Source organism: Durio zibethinus, chromosome 2 (genome assembly GCF_047325235.1).
Source record: "Durio zibethinus cultivar Kanyao isolate XHJ-2024 chromosome 2, ASM4732523v1, whole genome shotgun sequence".
NCBI classification, from domain to species: domain Eukaryota; kingdom Viridiplantae; phylum Streptophyta; class Magnoliopsida; order Malvales; family Malvaceae; genus Durio; species Durio zibethinus.
The window spans coordinates 35,989,766-36,008,140 of record NC_143163.1 but is presented as its reverse complement, the minus strand read 5'-3'; the positions used below and the strand labels follow the sequence as shown (position 1 = coordinate 36,008,140).

The 18,375-nt window shown below is 31.2% G+C and overlaps 1 protein-coding gene and 1 pseudogene across 2 annotated transcripts; one reads left to right on the top strand and one right to left on the bottom strand.

Annotated features, from left to right (window-relative positions):
* Positions 1–485: 485 nt before the first annotated feature.
* Positions 486–4,844, bottom strand: LOC111318073 (endoglucanase 8). Its single transcript, XM_022920708.2, has 7 exons — positions 4,561–4,844; positions 4,060–4,467; positions 3,650–3,742; positions 3,353–3,514; positions 1,838–1,949; positions 1,374–1,537; positions 486–1,096 (listed from the first exon to the last, which is right to left on the bottom strand). The coding sequence occupies exons 1-7, from the start codon at positions 4,774–4,776 to the stop codon at positions 773–775; spliced, it is 1,479 nt and encodes a 492-aa protein (XP_022776443.1). The 5' UTR covers positions 4,777–4,844; the 3' UTR covers positions 486–772.
* Positions 4,845–16,286: 11,442 nt separating this feature from the next.
* On the top strand, positions 16,287–17,258 carry LOC111318072 (21 kDa protein pseudogene; annotated as a pseudogene). Its single transcript, XR_016333558.1, has one exon. The product of XR_016333558.1 is annotated as a 21 kDa protein pseudogene (transcript).
* Positions 17,259–18,375: the final 1,117 nt, after the last annotated feature.

Below are 18,375 nucleotides of genomic sequence, written 5' to 3'. Positions count from 1 at the left end.
AGGCATGCCATTAATTCTTTACCATTTGGAGCAGTACACGTTGCCTCTTTCAGAGGTGGGTTGGATTAGCAACTTAAGAATAAAAACATACGTTAATTTTGATATTCCACGGCAGAGAAAATGTCAATTTTGATAAAGGTGATGAATCTGGCCTTTATGGGTTAGGGCCTATGGCCACCTAAATTGGAGGCTCAATGAGAGCAGGGATACTTCTTGGGCCGAGGCTGAGGCTTGCTAAGTACATGATAAAGTTAATGAAAAAGTCAATCATGTGGAATGTATTTGGTTAGAAGAAAAAGGAAGACGTTTTATCCTAAGGGCAACAGAGAGCTGAACCCATCATAGAAACAAATCCAATGTAGCTTGGATATCATAATTCTTGTAGCATTAATACAGTTTATTTGGAGGACAGGGTGATTGGCCTAGTTAGATTTTTTTTAATGAAAAAGATCGTAGCTTGTGAATAGAAAAAAAAATGAAAATACTGAAATTTAAAACTTTAAATTTATTGAATGTTCATCTCTTAAAAATAATTATATAAATCTAACAAGTGAAGTTAATAATTAGACTCTTTTGGATATCTTAACCATACTTGACAATGATCTTAAAACTTTGTCCAACAAAGAAAAGGATGCTCTCTTTTTAGTGTACAAATGCAACTTTCTTCGTTAATTGGTAACCACTGGAATCTTTTTCATTTCACAATAATGGGGCAGGGTGACCATTTTGCACACCTCTTAGAAATATCATCATCCTTTACATTTCGAGGAAATCAAGGGTGGGCTGAAAAGAATGCGAGGAGGCCCACAAGAGGAGCATTGATGTAAGTTGTGGGCTCAGACTCTTGAAAATAAGGCCGTGAATCTGGAAAAGCATCAGACACATTGGGTCCACCAACCACTGCTCCCACCAATAAATTGGGGTTGGGGTTTGGGCTTAGGTAATAGCGAGACCCCTCTTTGCAGCGGATGGGGGCCGGGTGGGCCTCCACCGATGGCAGTGAGCTGCCCCTATGATGAATCCTCTGAGGAAAGCGTGCACCGTAGCCAACCATGTAGGACATCCCTAGAGGATTGTCTCCCAGAATATAGTCCACCTAAAATTCCCACAAATATCAAAACATATTAATTTTGTGGGCCTTGTTCTATATATATATATAAATGCCTAAAATCACGTGAGGTCTTTTGATGATCATGCAAAACAAAAACTCCTAATAAAAGATAGTTACTTATTCATCATAAAGACAAAATCTAACCGTTGATATTGTCTGATTTTGGATATGGTCCCCTGATTTAACGGTGATGTGTTCTATTTCATTTCTCTACATTTTTCAATAGAAACAAGAATGTGAAAAAGAATAAATTATATATTACCTGGCGTTTAGCCAACAGTTTGAGAAGGGCAGGGGAAGCTGATCTTTCACCACATGGCACCACCTTGTTAGCGTGGCTTAGATAATTAGAATAGGCTAGAAGTAGGAAAGACAATGACGTCACGTGCTGCATGTTGCTCCCTCCAGCTTTGAAGATCAACCCACCTTTTTTATTTCCATGACAAGACGAGAGAGATGAGAGAAAGAGGTAAGTTTTTTAATTAGCAGAAGCCACCAGGATCAAGCAATCGCTTAGCCACAAAAAAGCACATACAAACTGATTATTTTTGCAAACACAGCTGGCCCAGCCTTATAACACATGTGACAAACTTAATCATTTGCTTTTCTATTTATAATAAGGTACTTACTTTTTTCTACAGAGATCCTGTGATTTGTTATTATCTTCACTATCAATATTCAATGTGCACAATGAAAAGGATAAAAGAAAAATAGAAAACCATTTACCAGGAGAGTATTGAACTTGAGGATGAGAAATTCCAGGCAATAAAGAACAAATAAAGCCATCAGCATTTTGCTTGAAAGACTCGAAATAGTCAGCTTTTCCCATCAGCACTTCCTGCGCCAGAAATTTCACATATATTAATAATATATTAAACAACTTGTATCGTTTGTTATATATATCAGCTACAATGTATAATACTTCATAGCCTGATGAATATTAGTGCAAAAACCCAGAAATTCAATCTTCATGCACATAGACATAGATATAGAGTTGATCATATATAGAATAATAGAAAGCATATTAAATGCATGAATTTGACGAAATCATGTTAGCGATACATACATATATATATATCAGAATATTGTTAAGAGAGAAAGGTCCTTAACAAAGGAGTCGTCATCACCTTTCAAGAAAAGTTAATGTGGAAAGATAATGAGTAAGCACGGGAGGGAACCATCGCCCCAGCCTTTAGGCACATGCATGTAACAACAACTCACTGATAGGGGACCCACGAGAAAAACCAGATCTCTAACGAGACGCTTAGACTTTGATGCCACCTCCAGTTCAGCAGAAACTTTGGTTTATGATTGAGGAGACAAGACACCACTAAATCCACTATATCAAAAGACAGTTTTAGCCTCTTTGGCTACAAATATTTAGCATATTTTTAAAATTTTTGAATGTCCAAACTCCAGGTTGTCACAGCAAAAATTGTGGTCACATGAAAGCCAAATTCTATACTTACATACATCATCATGTGCAATCATCATAGACCCTTTACCCGTCACATGATTAGTTTATTTAGAACTTTAAACTATTCCCCCATCTTATCTAAGTAGTACGGTCACTTTTACAGACCCACAGTAAGGGACCTTCTAAATAAAATCCTGGTACGTTTTCACTTTTTCATTTTTGTTCCCTTATTTTTCATGTTAGAAACTAGAATAGCAGTATATAAAAAAGAAAAGGACAAGAAACAAAGAGAGATGAGAAAGTTAGGAATAGCCTAGAAAGTATGGCAATCTAACAAGTAAATTCCCTTTGGTTTAAAATCAGACGAAATAAAATCCAACTTTTTCTCGTGAACTTGACAATAAGTCCAAGACTTCACACCTTGGCCCTTGCAAACTGTTTTCAGTTGCTCTGAAAGTCTAAAAAAGGCATCAGAAATGGGGTTCGAAAATATGAAGGAAGACCCCACAAATTGTGAGATCCACCGAAAACCATGATCTAAGTTATTCCCTAGCCACGTGACACAGACACATTTTCTTTCTATTTTCTAATAGCAGAGAAAAAAATTTCCTACATGAAAACAATCCTACATACCCCAACAAAGAACACAGGACAAGAAGAAAAAAAACACTGCACTAGACAAATAATAATAAACAAATAAAACTACCGATAAGCACACACGCATGTCATAAAAACATCCGTATCATTATAATGATTATACATAAACACATATAATCCAGGGATTAATAAAAGGATTGGGTGTTTTTCTTTTTTTAATTTTGTACCTTGGAAATCAGGACGTTAATTCCAGCATGCTTGTTATCCCAACCAAATTCATTGATGGTATCTCCAGCCCTCAAGATGACCTCGTTTTTCACTATATACTCTCTATATACGCGCTTTCTTGAGGCTCTGTGCAACCAAGCGGCACCCCAAAGTAGCTCATCCTGGAAATATTAATTTTTTTTATTTTATTTCAATACCAATGAATATTCATATGATCATACAGTCAAAATTGTAGACTTTTATGTCATAATCAACGGTTCATATTAATTGTAATAAAGAAAGAAAATCTATCTGACCTGATAGCCATTCACGTCGCAGTAAAAAGGGCAAACTGCAGGGTGCAGGCTGCTGCTATAGGCACCCCTGTGCTTGTCAGCATAGTTGAACACCTACGGCACAATTCCATTTTCCCCCAACGGTCATTTTTTCGCGACATTTTTCCCATAAACCACGATAAATTAATTCTATATATATAATCCTTTATGGAAAGCTATATGTTATTCTTTTCTTACCTTAAATTGTACTTCAATATTAGTATAGTAAAAAATATATTTAGCTACAATCTAATTATTGTCTCATTTAGGACGGTAACGAGGTTAAAAAACATACTTTTTACTACCGAATCCTTATAAAGTTAAAATTTATAGTAAAAATGTAATTAGAAATAAAAATATAATTGAGGTGGTGAGTGGTGACGGTGACGTACCCTGACGGCTCGATTGAGGAGCAAGCTCGAGTAAACAGGATCACGTGACCTAAACACAATTGAAGCAGCGGCCAATGCAGCGGCGGTTTCACCTGCCACGTCAGAGCCAGGATGCGCATTATCGATTTTGTACACCGAACGAAGCGTGTCCATATCCTCCGGCCTTTCCCAGCAGCTATGATCAGAGTATGCATCTCCCACTTGCACGTACACCACTCCAGGCTTTGCCGTTGCTTTCAACAGATAATCCGTCGACCACTTAACGGCTTTAACGGCGTTCTTTAACTCCGGCCCCATGTTTCTTCCGAAATCTATGATACTCCAAGCTAATAAAGTCGTCGTAAATGCCATTGGGAACCCGAACTTCACGTTATCTCCAGCGTCGTAGTAACCTCCCGTTAAGTCCACCTGAAACAGAAACACCAAAGTCCGTCAATGACTTATCTAGCCTTTCTATTTTGGTGAAAGAGGAAATGTAGGTTGACGGGAATGAGTAGGTACGCCGGCAGTGGAGCCGTCGTGCAATGCGGAGTCGCGTCGCCATTTGACGCGTTGGTCAGGGGGAAGTCTGCCTGATCGTTGGCCTTCGAAAAAGAGAATGCTCTTCCGGAGAGCATCGCGGTAGTCGTGGCCGCCGCCTATGATTGGACGAGGAAAGAGGAGTAAAGAAAAAGAAAAGGCGAGAACTGCCGATAATGAGAGGGATTTTCTCGCCATCTTTTTTCGGGGTTGGGAACTGGGCTGGTTGTTACTTGTTACTACTTAACTACACTCTGCTAACTGATGAGAAAACAGCAGAGCCAACGTGGTTCTTTATACTAAAAATGTGTCATCGGATTCCAGAGATTGAACCAATGGGGATGTGCCACGTTGAGAAACATGACTGGGCAATGGGGATTTGCCACGTGGAGAGACATGACTGGGCAATGGGATGTGCCACGTGGAGAGACATGACTGGGAGGTTGGGATTCCAATGCAGGACGTGCTTGACCGGGTAAATTGCTGGTTTTCATTATTTGGGTCGGGTTGGGTCCGACTTTGGCCCATTCTTGTTCGGATTACGATATTTGATGACTGGCGGTGTGCAAGTGGTAGTAGTAGTCAAAATGTAATGGAGGGCACATGGGACACCGCCCTATTAATGATTGACACGTGGAGAGAGGTAAGCTTTGTGGGGCCTATTAATGGAGAGATCAAAGATGAAAGAGGAAAAAAGGAATGAGCATTGCGCAGAATCTGATGTATTGACTAATTTGGAGAAATGTTTTGTTGAGGAATTGGGCATGTGACTTTCTGTTGGCTGCTGGCTAGGCAGTTGCGAAAGGTAGAAGATCAAAATGATAAAAAAAAAAAAAAAATGATTGGTTTTTAGGGGATTGGATTGTGAGAATTAAGTCTCATTTATTTGAGTCAAAAAGAAAAAGAAAAATTAGAACCTCATTTTCTCGAATAAGAGATACATTTACATGTTATTGAATCGAGTCTGTGGACAACACCATAATCTTTATTACACACAAATTGAGATTGTTTAAAGAGAGAAATAATTGTAATCTATACTTAAATCTTCTAAGAATGGTAACAAACCAACAATCCATAAGCAATCCTTTATTGAAATTTTAGATACAAGACATAAAGGCAGAATCTTGCAACCAGTATTAATGTGACTCTGTGTTTTTTTTTTTTTCTTACATTAAATGCATATATAAGCGATAAAGGAAACAAAAAGTCATGGATAAGGAACCAGAAAAACACAGAATGTCGGTGATGGAAAATGTTTATCCATCTAGAGTGACAGAGTTAAATAAAGGGAAAAAAACAAAATAGAAAAGAAAATAGAACTTTATTTCATTTCACTATTACATTAGTTTTTTGTTAAAATTAATTTGATCAAGTATTTATAAGTTTTGTTTAAAATAAGGATACAAACATATTAAATTATTCATATGTTATTTGAATTCGAATTGAACTCAATTTATTTGTTATCAAGTCATGTTAGAGTTTGAACGAGTTTTAACAATTCAAATAACAAATCAAACTGAATTTGAGTTACTTAATACACAATTTAATAAGTTCGTTAGTTTAATTGAGTTTAATTAAATTATTTTATAAATATATTTAATATATGCATATATAAGTAAATAAATAACATATCATATTTAATGTCAATAATTATAATTTTATCGAGTTTATCAAATGGAACTCAAACAATTTAATTAAATTATAAATTAAGCTTGAACATGAAAAGATAAAACCCAATCTAGCTAAAAAAAAAAATCAAGTTTCTAATTTTCAATTTTTGAATCAAGCTGAATTGAGCTTAAACCTAATAATATATTGACTGAATTACATCCCTAGTCTAAATCATCACTTTTTGTATATATTATGATCAAATTATTTTCTTGAATAATGAATCAAATTATTTTTCTTTTGTTCAACAAATAGTCCCTGATTCAAGCAAAAGACAAGCATGGAAACCAAGGAGGCCGTACTGAAATTATATCAACCTTGGTTCTAATTAAAGATCTGCAATCTTAATGAAATTATGTCGCAATCTTTTTGCCAATAGTTGTTCATCCGCGGTAATTCGGAAGCAATCTTTTCACTATGAATTTTGAGCAATGATTAATTTTGGGTATCAGAGTAGACCAAATGCTGTGATAAAGGGTGGCAAAGTGCGAATAATAGCAAAACTTTTGAAAAAAAAGCCACTAATGAAGGCACCTAAACTCGAAAAAGAAAAGAAAGGGCAAGAGTTTGCTAATCAGTGAGGCCATGTGCCCGTCTTTCCTCTTTCAACAATGGGCAATGTCTTTGGCTCAGGTTCGAGTTATCCAAATCCAAACATGGAGTGGGGGACCTGTCTTTTTCTCGATAAGGTTTTCCACCTTTTGAGTTTTGTTTTCCTTCCGATGAAGATAAGAAGGGGAGGGAAGATATAGGGTCGTTCTGGACTATCAGAAGAAAGGCAAAAACGTGCCTCGAGCCTCATGGGAAGGTCCATTTCTACTTTCTAGTGTGTGTGTGGAACGTGGGAGTGTTTAATGAATTCGGCTGCATTGTTTTGTTTTGTTTCGTTTCGTTTCGATTCGTTTTGTTTTTTTTTTTTTAAAGTTTGGTTGTTTAATTATATTATAATTTATTAAATGATTATTAATAATATTAATTTGATTATAATTTAATAGTTTTTAATCTAAAAAAATTATTATAAATATTAATATTTAAATTTCAAATCCAACAAACTTTATTGATTGTGACATTAAATTGTATATATATCTATATATATAGTTAGGTTGTCAATGAAAAATCGTTTTTGAAAAATGTTTATCTTTTTTGAATCGAAAGAAATTTTCTGTTGTTTAAATAAATTAATGAAAAATATTTTTTGTTGTTTGGTTGTTTTTTGAAAAATCTATTCTTTAAAAATGATATTAATATAACTATTAAAATATTAAAATTTATTTATTATTAAAATATAGTGAAATTATTTGTTATTAAAATTATTTATATTAAAAAATAATTATATTTTAATAATAATATTTAATATTAAAATATTATGTTAATATAAAAAATACTTAAAACAAAACTATTTATTATTCTTTATATTATTTATTAATATATTATAATATTATTAATATATTATTATAATATTTATTAATTAAATTAAAAGTATTTAATATATTGTTATTTATTAATGTAATATTATTTATTAATATATTATAATATTGTTTATGCATATAATATTATTTATTAAGATATTATATTAATAGTATATTATTTATTAATAAAATATTATTTATAAGTAAAATTATACTAAAAATATTGATAAATAATTTTACTTATAGACAATTTTTTAAAATGTTTTTCCTTTTTCAAATCTATATAATAATTTTCAAAAAAATAAATTTATTTTTCATTAATTAAAAAATTATTTTTCATTCACCAACTAATTTTTTGTCAAACAAATACTTGCAAATGCAAAAATTGATTATGAAAAGTTATTTTTTGTAAAATAAAAGAGCGTAAAATTTTATTGTGTGTAATTTTGATTGTTTAATTATATTATAATTTATTAATTAATTATTAATAATATTAACTTGATTATTAATAATATTAACTTGATTATAATGTAATAATTAATTATTTCATTAATTATATAAATATAATATCTGATTAAATTTGTGACTTTTTTTCAAAAACATATAGTTAGGTTGTCCATGGTAAAGAAGCGGAAATCTCTGATCTTGATTTTTCAAAAAAGGGTAATTCGAAAGTTTGATTTGATGGATAAATTCCATTTTCCATTTAAAGTTGAACTCAAATGTGGCAATAATTGTAGCTATACCAAATGATTTGACGTTTCGATTCTTATCAACTAAAAAGAACAACCTTGATTCTCTTGGTTCTCTTCTTTGATTCCTTTGAGCTTGTATGAAAGGTTAAATCAGAAGTGGAATTGGATCTGCATGGCAAGTGATCTGCTTAAATGTTCCCTCAATCAAGCCCATTAAAGAATATATACATACATCTTTCTTATGGGCTAACACTTAACTTTTTTGGGCTTCTCAATTTGGATTTCCGACCAGCTATTAGTTTTGGGATTATAAAAGGAAACATGAAGTACTGACATGTTAGATTTTTAATTTATTGATCAGAATTTAATTTTTTTCAGTTTTAAATTTAAAAAAATAATAAAAGTTTGCTAGCATGGAAATCAGGTTTTACGTCACACGATTGAAATAACAATTTTCTTTAATCGTGAATAAGGGGGAAAAGAAAATTAAAAACAACAATTTCAATCAATATTGACTTGACCTATCGAGTTAGGATCTTGCAAAATGATTTATTAATTCATCAAACTGAATTTGAAGTACAGCAGCTGCAACTACAGTTGATATGACAGCAAAATTTGGAAAGCAATATCATTTTATACATGGAAAGATGCAATGCTGGCTGCTGCTGTAGAATAAGCAGTGAATGATGCTTAAGGTTAGTTTAATCAGAGTTAGGCATCCCAAAAAAAAAACAAGAGGCTGGCTTCAGGAGTGAAGAGGAAATGGCCTGATTAATTCACTTGATTAGCAAATTATTATGCATCAGTGTAAACAAAATGATAAATAAAGGTACATATGTACCCCTCTTATAGAATCTTGATTTTACTTGTTCTAAGGTGATTAAAGGAGAAAATTTTCATGCTTTGCTTCACAATAATAAGAATTACAACTGAAAAAGGGGAAACAAGAAAATCTACCCATGGATTTACCTTTCTAACAAAATGTTAAGATCAACTTGTAGACATCAGTTTTGTTCGGATTACTAATAATAATAAATATATATTTTTTTAAAATAATTATTAATTTTATAAAAAAAAAAATAAACAAAATAAAAAAGAGAAACAAAAAATGACAAAAAGTAGGGTGGTTGATGCCCGGCACCAATCACCATACAGCCACCACTAGCTACTCACACTCACTAGCCTACAGCCTCCTTACAGCCACCACTTGTTTCCCTTTTGAACTCCTAACCCCCAACTCCTTTTCCTTGGCTCTATCAGACCCTTCGTTTTAGAAAGCTCTCTCGAACGCTTAGGAACCTATTTTTTTCACCCCTACTAGAAATTACCAAGCTCCGATGAATTACCCCCTTAAAAAACTTTCAACAGTCCCAGACAAAACCTCCATCCTCACACATAGGGGTGTAAACGAGTCGAGCCGAGCCGAATAGTGAAAAGTTCGAGCTCGAGCTCGACTCACAACTCGGGGCTCGATACTCGGCTCGCGCTCAATCGAATTTTATTTTTCAAGCTCGAGCTCGATTCGTGATCAAATTCAAGCTACTCGAGTTCATTCGATTAAGCTCGATTAATATGTAAAAATAAGCTCGATTCGTATACTCGACAAGAGTTCAATTATTCATGCTCGAATTCGAACTCGAACTCGAAATATTTTATTAATTAAAATAATAAAAATATATTTAAATATAAAAGCTCGATTAGGCTCGCAAGCTACTCGAGTCAGATATAAGAATATTCGAATTCGACTCGATCGATAAGTCGAGCTACTCGAGCTCGAGCTCGACTCGACAATAATCGAACCGAATTCGAGTTTTTTTTTAATAGAACCCGAGTAGCTTGCAAGTACTAATGTATCATTTACACCCCTACTCACGCATAAAAAAAAACCCAAATTTTAAACCCACACCACCGAAATTTATCTTTTTGATAAACTTTAAACTTGTTTTTATAGTTTTATTAAAAGGATAAACTTTTGGATGATCAATCACACTCTAATAAAGATTGGTGGTGATTTCTTTTTATTTTTTTCGATTTTAAAATACATTTACATCTGACGATTCCAAAACCGTTACGACACAACCAGAGGTGAAGCTAGACAATAATTAAAAAGAGGTCAAATAACGAATTGAATGAAAAAATGGGAGACACATATTTGTTATAATAGGTTTCGATCTAGAATGGTATAAAATTTTTTTTGAGAGGTCTTGACCCTTGCCTGCCCTCTTGGTTCCGACCCTTGATTAGAGCTTGAAATTTAATTTAGTTGATAGGGTAAATTTAAATTTAAAATCTTAGTATTTGCAACTCAACAAAAAATTTAAAATTTTTAAATTGTTCACTTATAATATTTTAAAAAGTTGTAAACAAAAATTTAAAATAATATATTGGTATATTATTGTAATAATCCATGACAAACTCTTTCATCATAAAAAAAGATATAATAATATCATTGTTTATACTATCAAATACAGCATTCTTAATATATATATAACTAAACGAGCATTCAATTAAGAATTATCTACAGATTTACTAATTCTATCAATAGAAAGGATATTCAAGAAAAAAATTTTAGTGTTTAAAATAAAATTTTTTTCAAATTTTTTTGTTTTTCAGTATTAATGAGGGTTTACAGACACTGTACTTTAAACCTTGCATTCGTCTCTGCTGCAACTTCTTTTTTCTTTTTTTTTTCAAGTGTCAACCTCTTACTCTATTCTCATGTTGCATCCTTTTTGCAAAACAAAGTTAAGAATCAAATATTCAACACTTACATATCCAAATAAATACATAAAAAGTTACCAACGGGGCCTATTCCCCTCATTCACGGAGAAGAATTCGCCTGGTTCTTTTTCTAGACAAGGAAAGGGTGGGCCAGTTTTTTTAGAGATTGCCAATGGGACAGCTTTTTGTGATAACATCGATCAGCATGGATGACATTTATCCTTTACCATAAAACAAACCGAAGCTTTGGGTTCAATGATTGTCAAGTTGTCCTCTCTTTTGAAACTAAATAAATTTAAACCACTAGATCATGAAGTATTATGGCCTCGAAGTTCCTATCTGTTTAGATTCATTACAAGCTTTAAATCAAGATTATGTTCCCCATTCGTGTCCACAAATCATTAACTTGGAAAAAAATAGAGTCAATTACGCCGATCAGTCCGTGAAACTGTGATGTGCTTTGGGCTGGCTTTTGTCAAATGATTTGAAAATTTTTATCCTTTACCTTTACCTTAACAACTAACTGTTTTTCATTTTTGTTTAATTAATTGCTCTTCTTTTGTTGATTTATTGTTCTTTGAATATTTGCAAAGCATACTTCATGTCCGACCTGATTATAATTTTTATAAATACAGTAATGAATTTAAAAAAAATTTTAAGTGTCTATTTATAATATATAAAAAATTAAAATATATTGCTGTATTATTATAATTATTTATAACAAGTTCTCGTATTTAAAAAAAAAAACATAATTGCATCATTACTAGTACTATTAAATACATTATTATTTAAACAATCAGTCAATTAAAAATTATCGATTGATTTATCAATTCTGTTGACAAAAAATGTTCAAAAAAATTTTTGAAGTGTTCAAACAAATTTTTTTTTTGTTTTTCAAATTTTGAGATGTGCGTAAATACTCTACCTTAAAGTATGGGTCCGCCTACTGCCTATTCATAAATACAAAATGTTTCCTCTTTGCATGCGTTTAAGCGTATGATACTTACATTCTATTTTTCTCAAACAAAAGAATGAATTCACATGTGCTTGCATTCTATCTCATGCTTGAAATAGTTGAGATCATTTCCTTTGCCTTTTTGATGTGTGCAGAGCTAGCTATAGGAAAATGATGAAAATTTTCACATGTATACTCTAGCATGGTCATACAAATGATTTTGACAATTCACATTATTTTCAAAGAAACCCTAAGCACATGAGGCGAGTCTAAATGCTTATAGCACCAGCAACCAACCCAAGCAGCGGAGTCCACTCTCCAATCTCCAGGTCAGCAGAGTGCTGAAAAAAGATGTTTAAACCAAGGGAATCACGCAGGACAAAATGGCTGAGGGACCCTACAGTCGGTTAAAGCTACAGAAAAAGTTGCACGCTTCAGTATAGTTGGGGAAATGGGCAAGTGTGTAAAATCTTTAACCTCCCAACTCACCTCCTAAAACCGACTACAATCAAAGTGTGGTGGGCTAAAATCAGTTAGTGCCCCCATTTTCCCACTATGGAAAAAGTATTGGAAGTCACTACTTTCCAATTTTTCAATTTTAAAAAAAGTCCCCGCTAGAATATTTAATTATGTTTTTTACACTCCATGTACATATTATTTTTATGTGATAATATTCCAATAAATTTTTGAAATTTCACCAAAAATAAAATTAACAATTTTATTTTTTTATTTCATGAAATTAACATTATAAATTTTTATTTTATTTTTTAAAATTTAATTTAATTCTATAAGCTTATATGTATACCATTATTGAGCTAAATGCTTGGATAACAAAGTAGTGTTACGTTTTCATAGTTTGGAAATTACATATCTATACTTACTATTAATAAAGTGGCTGATTAAGTTTGATATCGCTAAACTCATTTAATGAATGGAAACCATAACCCGAATGACATCATAATAAACAAATATATGAAATAAAAGATATAAATATCATTTAATATAAAATTTAAATATTTTTAACTTTCTAAAATGTTTCAAAAACTATTTTTATTTTTTATTTTTTGAAAATATTCAAACATTCAGTTGAAAAACAATCCAATAGTTTTGTAATTATTGCAACTTTTTTTCCTTCACCTGTATAATAGGTGTGCCAAAATCCAATTAAGAACAATGAAAGATAAGAGCAATGTGCGTTGTACTTTTAACTACTTCAATTAAATGTGTACAATTTGCCTTAACAATTAGGCAGCAAGCCACAATTTGTTATTGTCCATCCATAAGTGCCGTAGTTGCCTTGTGATTGATCTCACTTGCATCAATCATTGTCGAGGATGGTGAATCATTGCTCGGCAGCTCCTTATTGGGAGCCGTTGATTGAGGCTTAGGCCAATGTCGACTGATCATTAATTGCTTGGTGGATGCACCACCTACAGGCTACAGCCAACCGCAATTCAAAAGCCATTGCGAATAATATTTTTTTCATTTGAAGCAATTTCACACTTGCACGAGCGACTTCTCCTTTTCAAATTGTTAATTATACATTATTTATTATTGCAAACTACCCTCTTTTCTAACTAAAATTACAAGCACATTATTAATTATTTTTTAAGTGCATTTGGTTCAAAAAAATCCACAAATTTTTTCTCGAAATTTTAATGATAGATATTTATTTTTCATGTTTGATTAAGAGTAATTAGATTATTAAAAAAAATATCATATTTCTAACAATACTCAAAGTTTCAAAAACAAAAACTCATATCTCCCAGTAATAACTTCAAATTTTGAAAGTTATTTTATTTTTAAATTTGATCTAAATAAAAATTTTATTATATATCTTTTACTCTTTTGAAAAGTAAGTATGAAATTCAGTTTTAATTTTTTTTAATTTATCTTATTTTTAATTCAATTTTAATATGTGATAATTAAAACATTTTAAGGAAAAAATGTATTAATTAATAATCAATTAAGGTATTTCAAGGTTCATGAATGATTAATTGAATACGTTTATGTTTTTAAATTTTCTCAATTATGACGTTTGTTGCGTTTGTGTAAAACAATCGCCTTAATTGAATAATTAAAATTTTTTTTATTTGACATCAATTACAGTATTTATACTAATAAACGTTAAAATTGAGAAAAAAAATCAATCAAGGTGATTTCTTCGAAAAAAAGTCTTATTTAATACTTTTTTCATAATATTTGTAAAAGTATCAAATAAAACGTTTCTTTGAACATATACCTTATTTGACACATTCAAATAAGGCATTTTCTTTTTTTACAAATGCTTTATTTAATTTTTTTTTCAAAATTTTTATAAAAATATCAAATAAGTTGTTTGTAAAAAAGAAATATCTTATTTAAATATGTCAAATAAGACGTTTGTTTAAAGAAATAAGGTATTTTTTTGAACAAACATCTTATTTGATAAACATTCTTTCAAAATCTTTATAAAAGAAAATAAGGCGTTTTTTTGAAAAACGTTTTGTTTGATGATATTTTCAACGTATTTATAAAGCACATTCAAATAAGGCTTTTTTTTTTTTTTTACAAACATTTTATTTTATAGATGATTTTTTAAAATTTTTACAAATTCAAATAAGGCATTGTTTTTTGAATAAATGGCTTATGTGATATTTTTTTTAACATATTTACAAAAACAAATAATGCATTAAACTCTTCAAAACATCATAATTGATTTTTTTTTATATTTTAATACAACAACTGCGGCTTGATATCTAGTTAAACGTCATAATTGAGTATATTTAATTTAAAAAAAAATTTTTTACTATTAAAAACATTATTTGTTGTTTGGATTTTTTTTATTAAAACAATAAAAATGATTGTCTATAGTTTATCAAAGAGATTATGGTAATTATATATGAATTAATAAATTAAAATTCTCTCAATTAAACAAGTGAATCTAATTATAAAATACTTTAAAAATTAAACAAAATTTCAAATATTAAACTTTTTTATATATCATATTTTCTTTTAAAATTTAAGATTTTATGAACCAAACTTTCCTTAGCATGTTTTTTTCCCTAGATGGGTAGAAGAGAGCTAACTTTGTCTTGTTTGCTCTTTAAAATTTGTGGCTTAGAAGCTTTACAGACCCACATTGATTAATTTTCATACAGTTCAATTTAATTATGGGGATAGTATACAATTTCGAAAGATGCGATGTTCAAATCAAGCTCTTTCAACTAAAAGTACGTGTATTCGATATTGAATCAAACACTAAAATATTGATAGATTTTAATTAATATCAATTAAATGAGAGTTAAGAGTGATCGGTCCATTTAGTTCATGGTAAATTTTTAAATTCTAATGTTAATCCGTGAGTGAAATTTTGTCTAGAAGTAATATTTGATGGTAAAATTGAAAATTTTTAATATAATTTCACTTGATTGATTTTTTTTATATATAATTGAAATCATTAAAAGTTGAATTTTAGTTAATGAAATTAAAAATATATTATTCTACCAATAGTTTAACCAAATGTTGCTTATTGGCACTTTGTTCAAATCGTGATCATGAGTAATTGCACATTATTCCAATTTTTTTGGGTTAATTGAGGATGAAAAATTCATATAATGTAACCAAAAAAGAAAAAGAAAGATAGAAGAGCATTGACCCGATTCGAAAAAATAGGCATTGACTGGACCTAGTGTTAATATGGAGAACCATCATGATTTTATCAGATGTAGATTTCATTTCTCCCTTAGATCTTCCTTTGTTTTCGTCATACATATCCCAAGTACATATAAAGATTTCCTCATGATAATCAAATCTAAATTTTATAATCCAAAGCCTGTCAAGAAACTGAGTTTATGTCAATTTTGAAAATCTAAATTAAATGTCTGTTAGCACTTTTTAAAATGATGTGTATTGAAATTAATCTTGTAATTCTATGGAGTTTGGTAAGTATAATCCAGAAATTGAAATAAAAAAATCTTTTATGTAATAATAATATTGTAAACACAATGTACAGACACTGGTTATTAGTTATTACATCCCTTTGCACTGTTGGTATCTTATTTTATTATAAAACGACCTTTATTTATTTATTTATTTTTACCTTTTTGGTTTTCCGGCATAATTCCATGCATAATTTCCTGGCGTGCCTGGCACACACCGATATAATTAGCAAACTACGAAAACAGAAAAGTGGCATTCCTGTAAATCGACAAAATATCAAGGTTACAAAAGTAATTTAAGTTCCGGTCAAGAGGCTACAAAAGCCATTCCAACGGCCTTCACCCCCACCAAAGCAACCACCTTGCGGCTTTTTTTACTGAAAGACGTTTAAACCTTAGCCATGAAACCCCTCCTCTTCCTAACCTTCCTCTTCGTCTATATCCACCCAATCCCAACCCTCAGTTCCGCCGACTACGACTCTAGGACCACCAATGCCACGGATTTCATCCGTATAAGCTGCTCCGCCACCATGTACCCTGACCTTTGCTACACTTCCCTTTCTGGCTATGCCAACGCCGTCCAACAAGACCCAGCTCGTCTAGCTCGTGTCGCCATTGTTGTCAGCCTCTCTAAAGCCCGTCACTTGGCAGCCTACGTCTCTAACCTATCCCGTGAAGCCGACTACGGGGCCGACCAACGGGCCAGCGCCGCCTTACACGACTGTTTCTCCAACATGGATGATGCGGTGGATGAAATCCGTGGCTCCTTGAAGCAAATGCGACAGCTGGTGGCTCCGGGTTCGGAGTCTTTCAGGTTCCAAATGGGGAACGTTCAGACGTGGATGAGCGCGGCTTTGACGGACGAGGACACGTGTACGGATGGGTTCGAGGATGTGGCGGAGGGACCAATGAAGACGGAAGTGTGCGAGAGGGCGCTGAAAGTGAAGAAGTTTACAAGCAATGCTTTGGCGTTGGTTAATAGTTATGCAGAAAAGGGTACGAATTAATCAGTGAATGAAAAAAAAATGTATAATTTTTTATTAGCTGGTGATTAATGTTGAATGCTTTGTTTGATTTTGACTTTTTTGTACAGTTCTTGTGGAAAGTCTGATTTTTTTCTTTTTTGTAGTGTTTTTTTGGTCTGGGTAGTTTTGAATTTTTCGGTTTTCTTTTCGTGACTGAGAGAAGGTAAGCTGTATCTTTTTGGTTTGTAACTGAAACCGAGTTTATTTAGTTAAACTCTGAGTTTACTTATTACAACTTTACATTTGTTTCAATTATAATAAAAATTATTAAGGAGTTCACAGCTTATAACCTTGTGTTTTGTATTAAATTTTAATGAATTTTATATAATTTTAAATTATAATTGATTAATTATAATGTGACGAAGATAAATTCTCAAATAAATTCAAGAATGACAACAAAACTCTCAATTATGTTCGATTTAAATATAATTCAACCTTTCAAGCTAGAATTTATAATTAGAATTGATTCAAATTGGAAATGATTCAATTCATGTATTAATTTGTTTTCTTTTTTACAAAATTTCTACCATTCCTCTGGATTCGCTCTTGCTTTTGATGACAATTGGTTACCTATTCTCATGATTTCACTTGGCTAATATTGCACGTCATATGTTTTTATATATAATCTAATTATAAGTACACGTTAATTTGTTAGTTAATTAATTTTTTAAATTAATTTTATTAAATTTTTATACACAATATCTAATAATTCGATTGTAGAAATATTTATATGGATTAAATATTCAGGCTCGATTTCCACCTTTAAAACTTAAAGAGTGTTCCATTGGAAAGAGAGTTCCAATAAACAAAAATTAACCTGGCCAACAGTAACAAGGAAGGCAAATTAAGCTAGCTAGCAATAATTGGCTGCTCACCATGCGGCGTAAATTAAGGTCATTACTTAAACTTGTTTATATATTAAATACTAGCTTGCATACCATTCAATGCATGAATTATTTTTATTTTATTTAAATTTAAATAAAAACATAAATTAATAATATTGAATTATTTATATATTTAAAATACATGTAACATATAAATAATATAATAAAACATCAAATTATAATAAAAATAAAGTTTTTTTTTTTTTAATTCTGATGAAGACTAGGAGGAGTTTTCTAATTTATAATTGCAAAGTTATAATAGGATTCATATCTCTTTTTTTTTCCACAAATCTTAGTGAAATTTTTTATGGTTTTGAGTTTTTTTAAGTTAATATATAAATAAATTTGAAATTAATACTACTGATGAGATTATCTTTAAATTATTTCTTTTCAATTTTATTTTTTTATAAAAGATAATCTCTTGATTTGAAATTATGTTTTATATTTCATAATGAAGATATGAGTTGAGAAATTATTCACTAATATATAGCCGATACATAAGGTTATGTTTAGGGCACAT

What these genes read in the sequence shown, in the direction of transcription:
- LOC111318073 (XM_022920708.2), bottom strand. Translation starts at nt 4,776, where the DNA reads ATGGCGAGAAAATCCCTCTCATTATCGGCAGTTCTCGCCTTTTCTTTT. An exon ending in ACGACGGCTCCACTGCCGGC is followed by an intron (nt 4,468 to 4,560) that starts GTACCTACTCAT and finishes TTTCTGTTTCAG; the next exon opens with GTGGACTTAACGGGAGGTTA. An exon ending in AACTGTTGGCTAAACGCCAG is followed by an intron (nt 1,097 to 1,373) that starts GTAATATATAAT and finishes TGGGAATTTTAG; the next exon opens with GTGGACTATATTCTGGGAGA.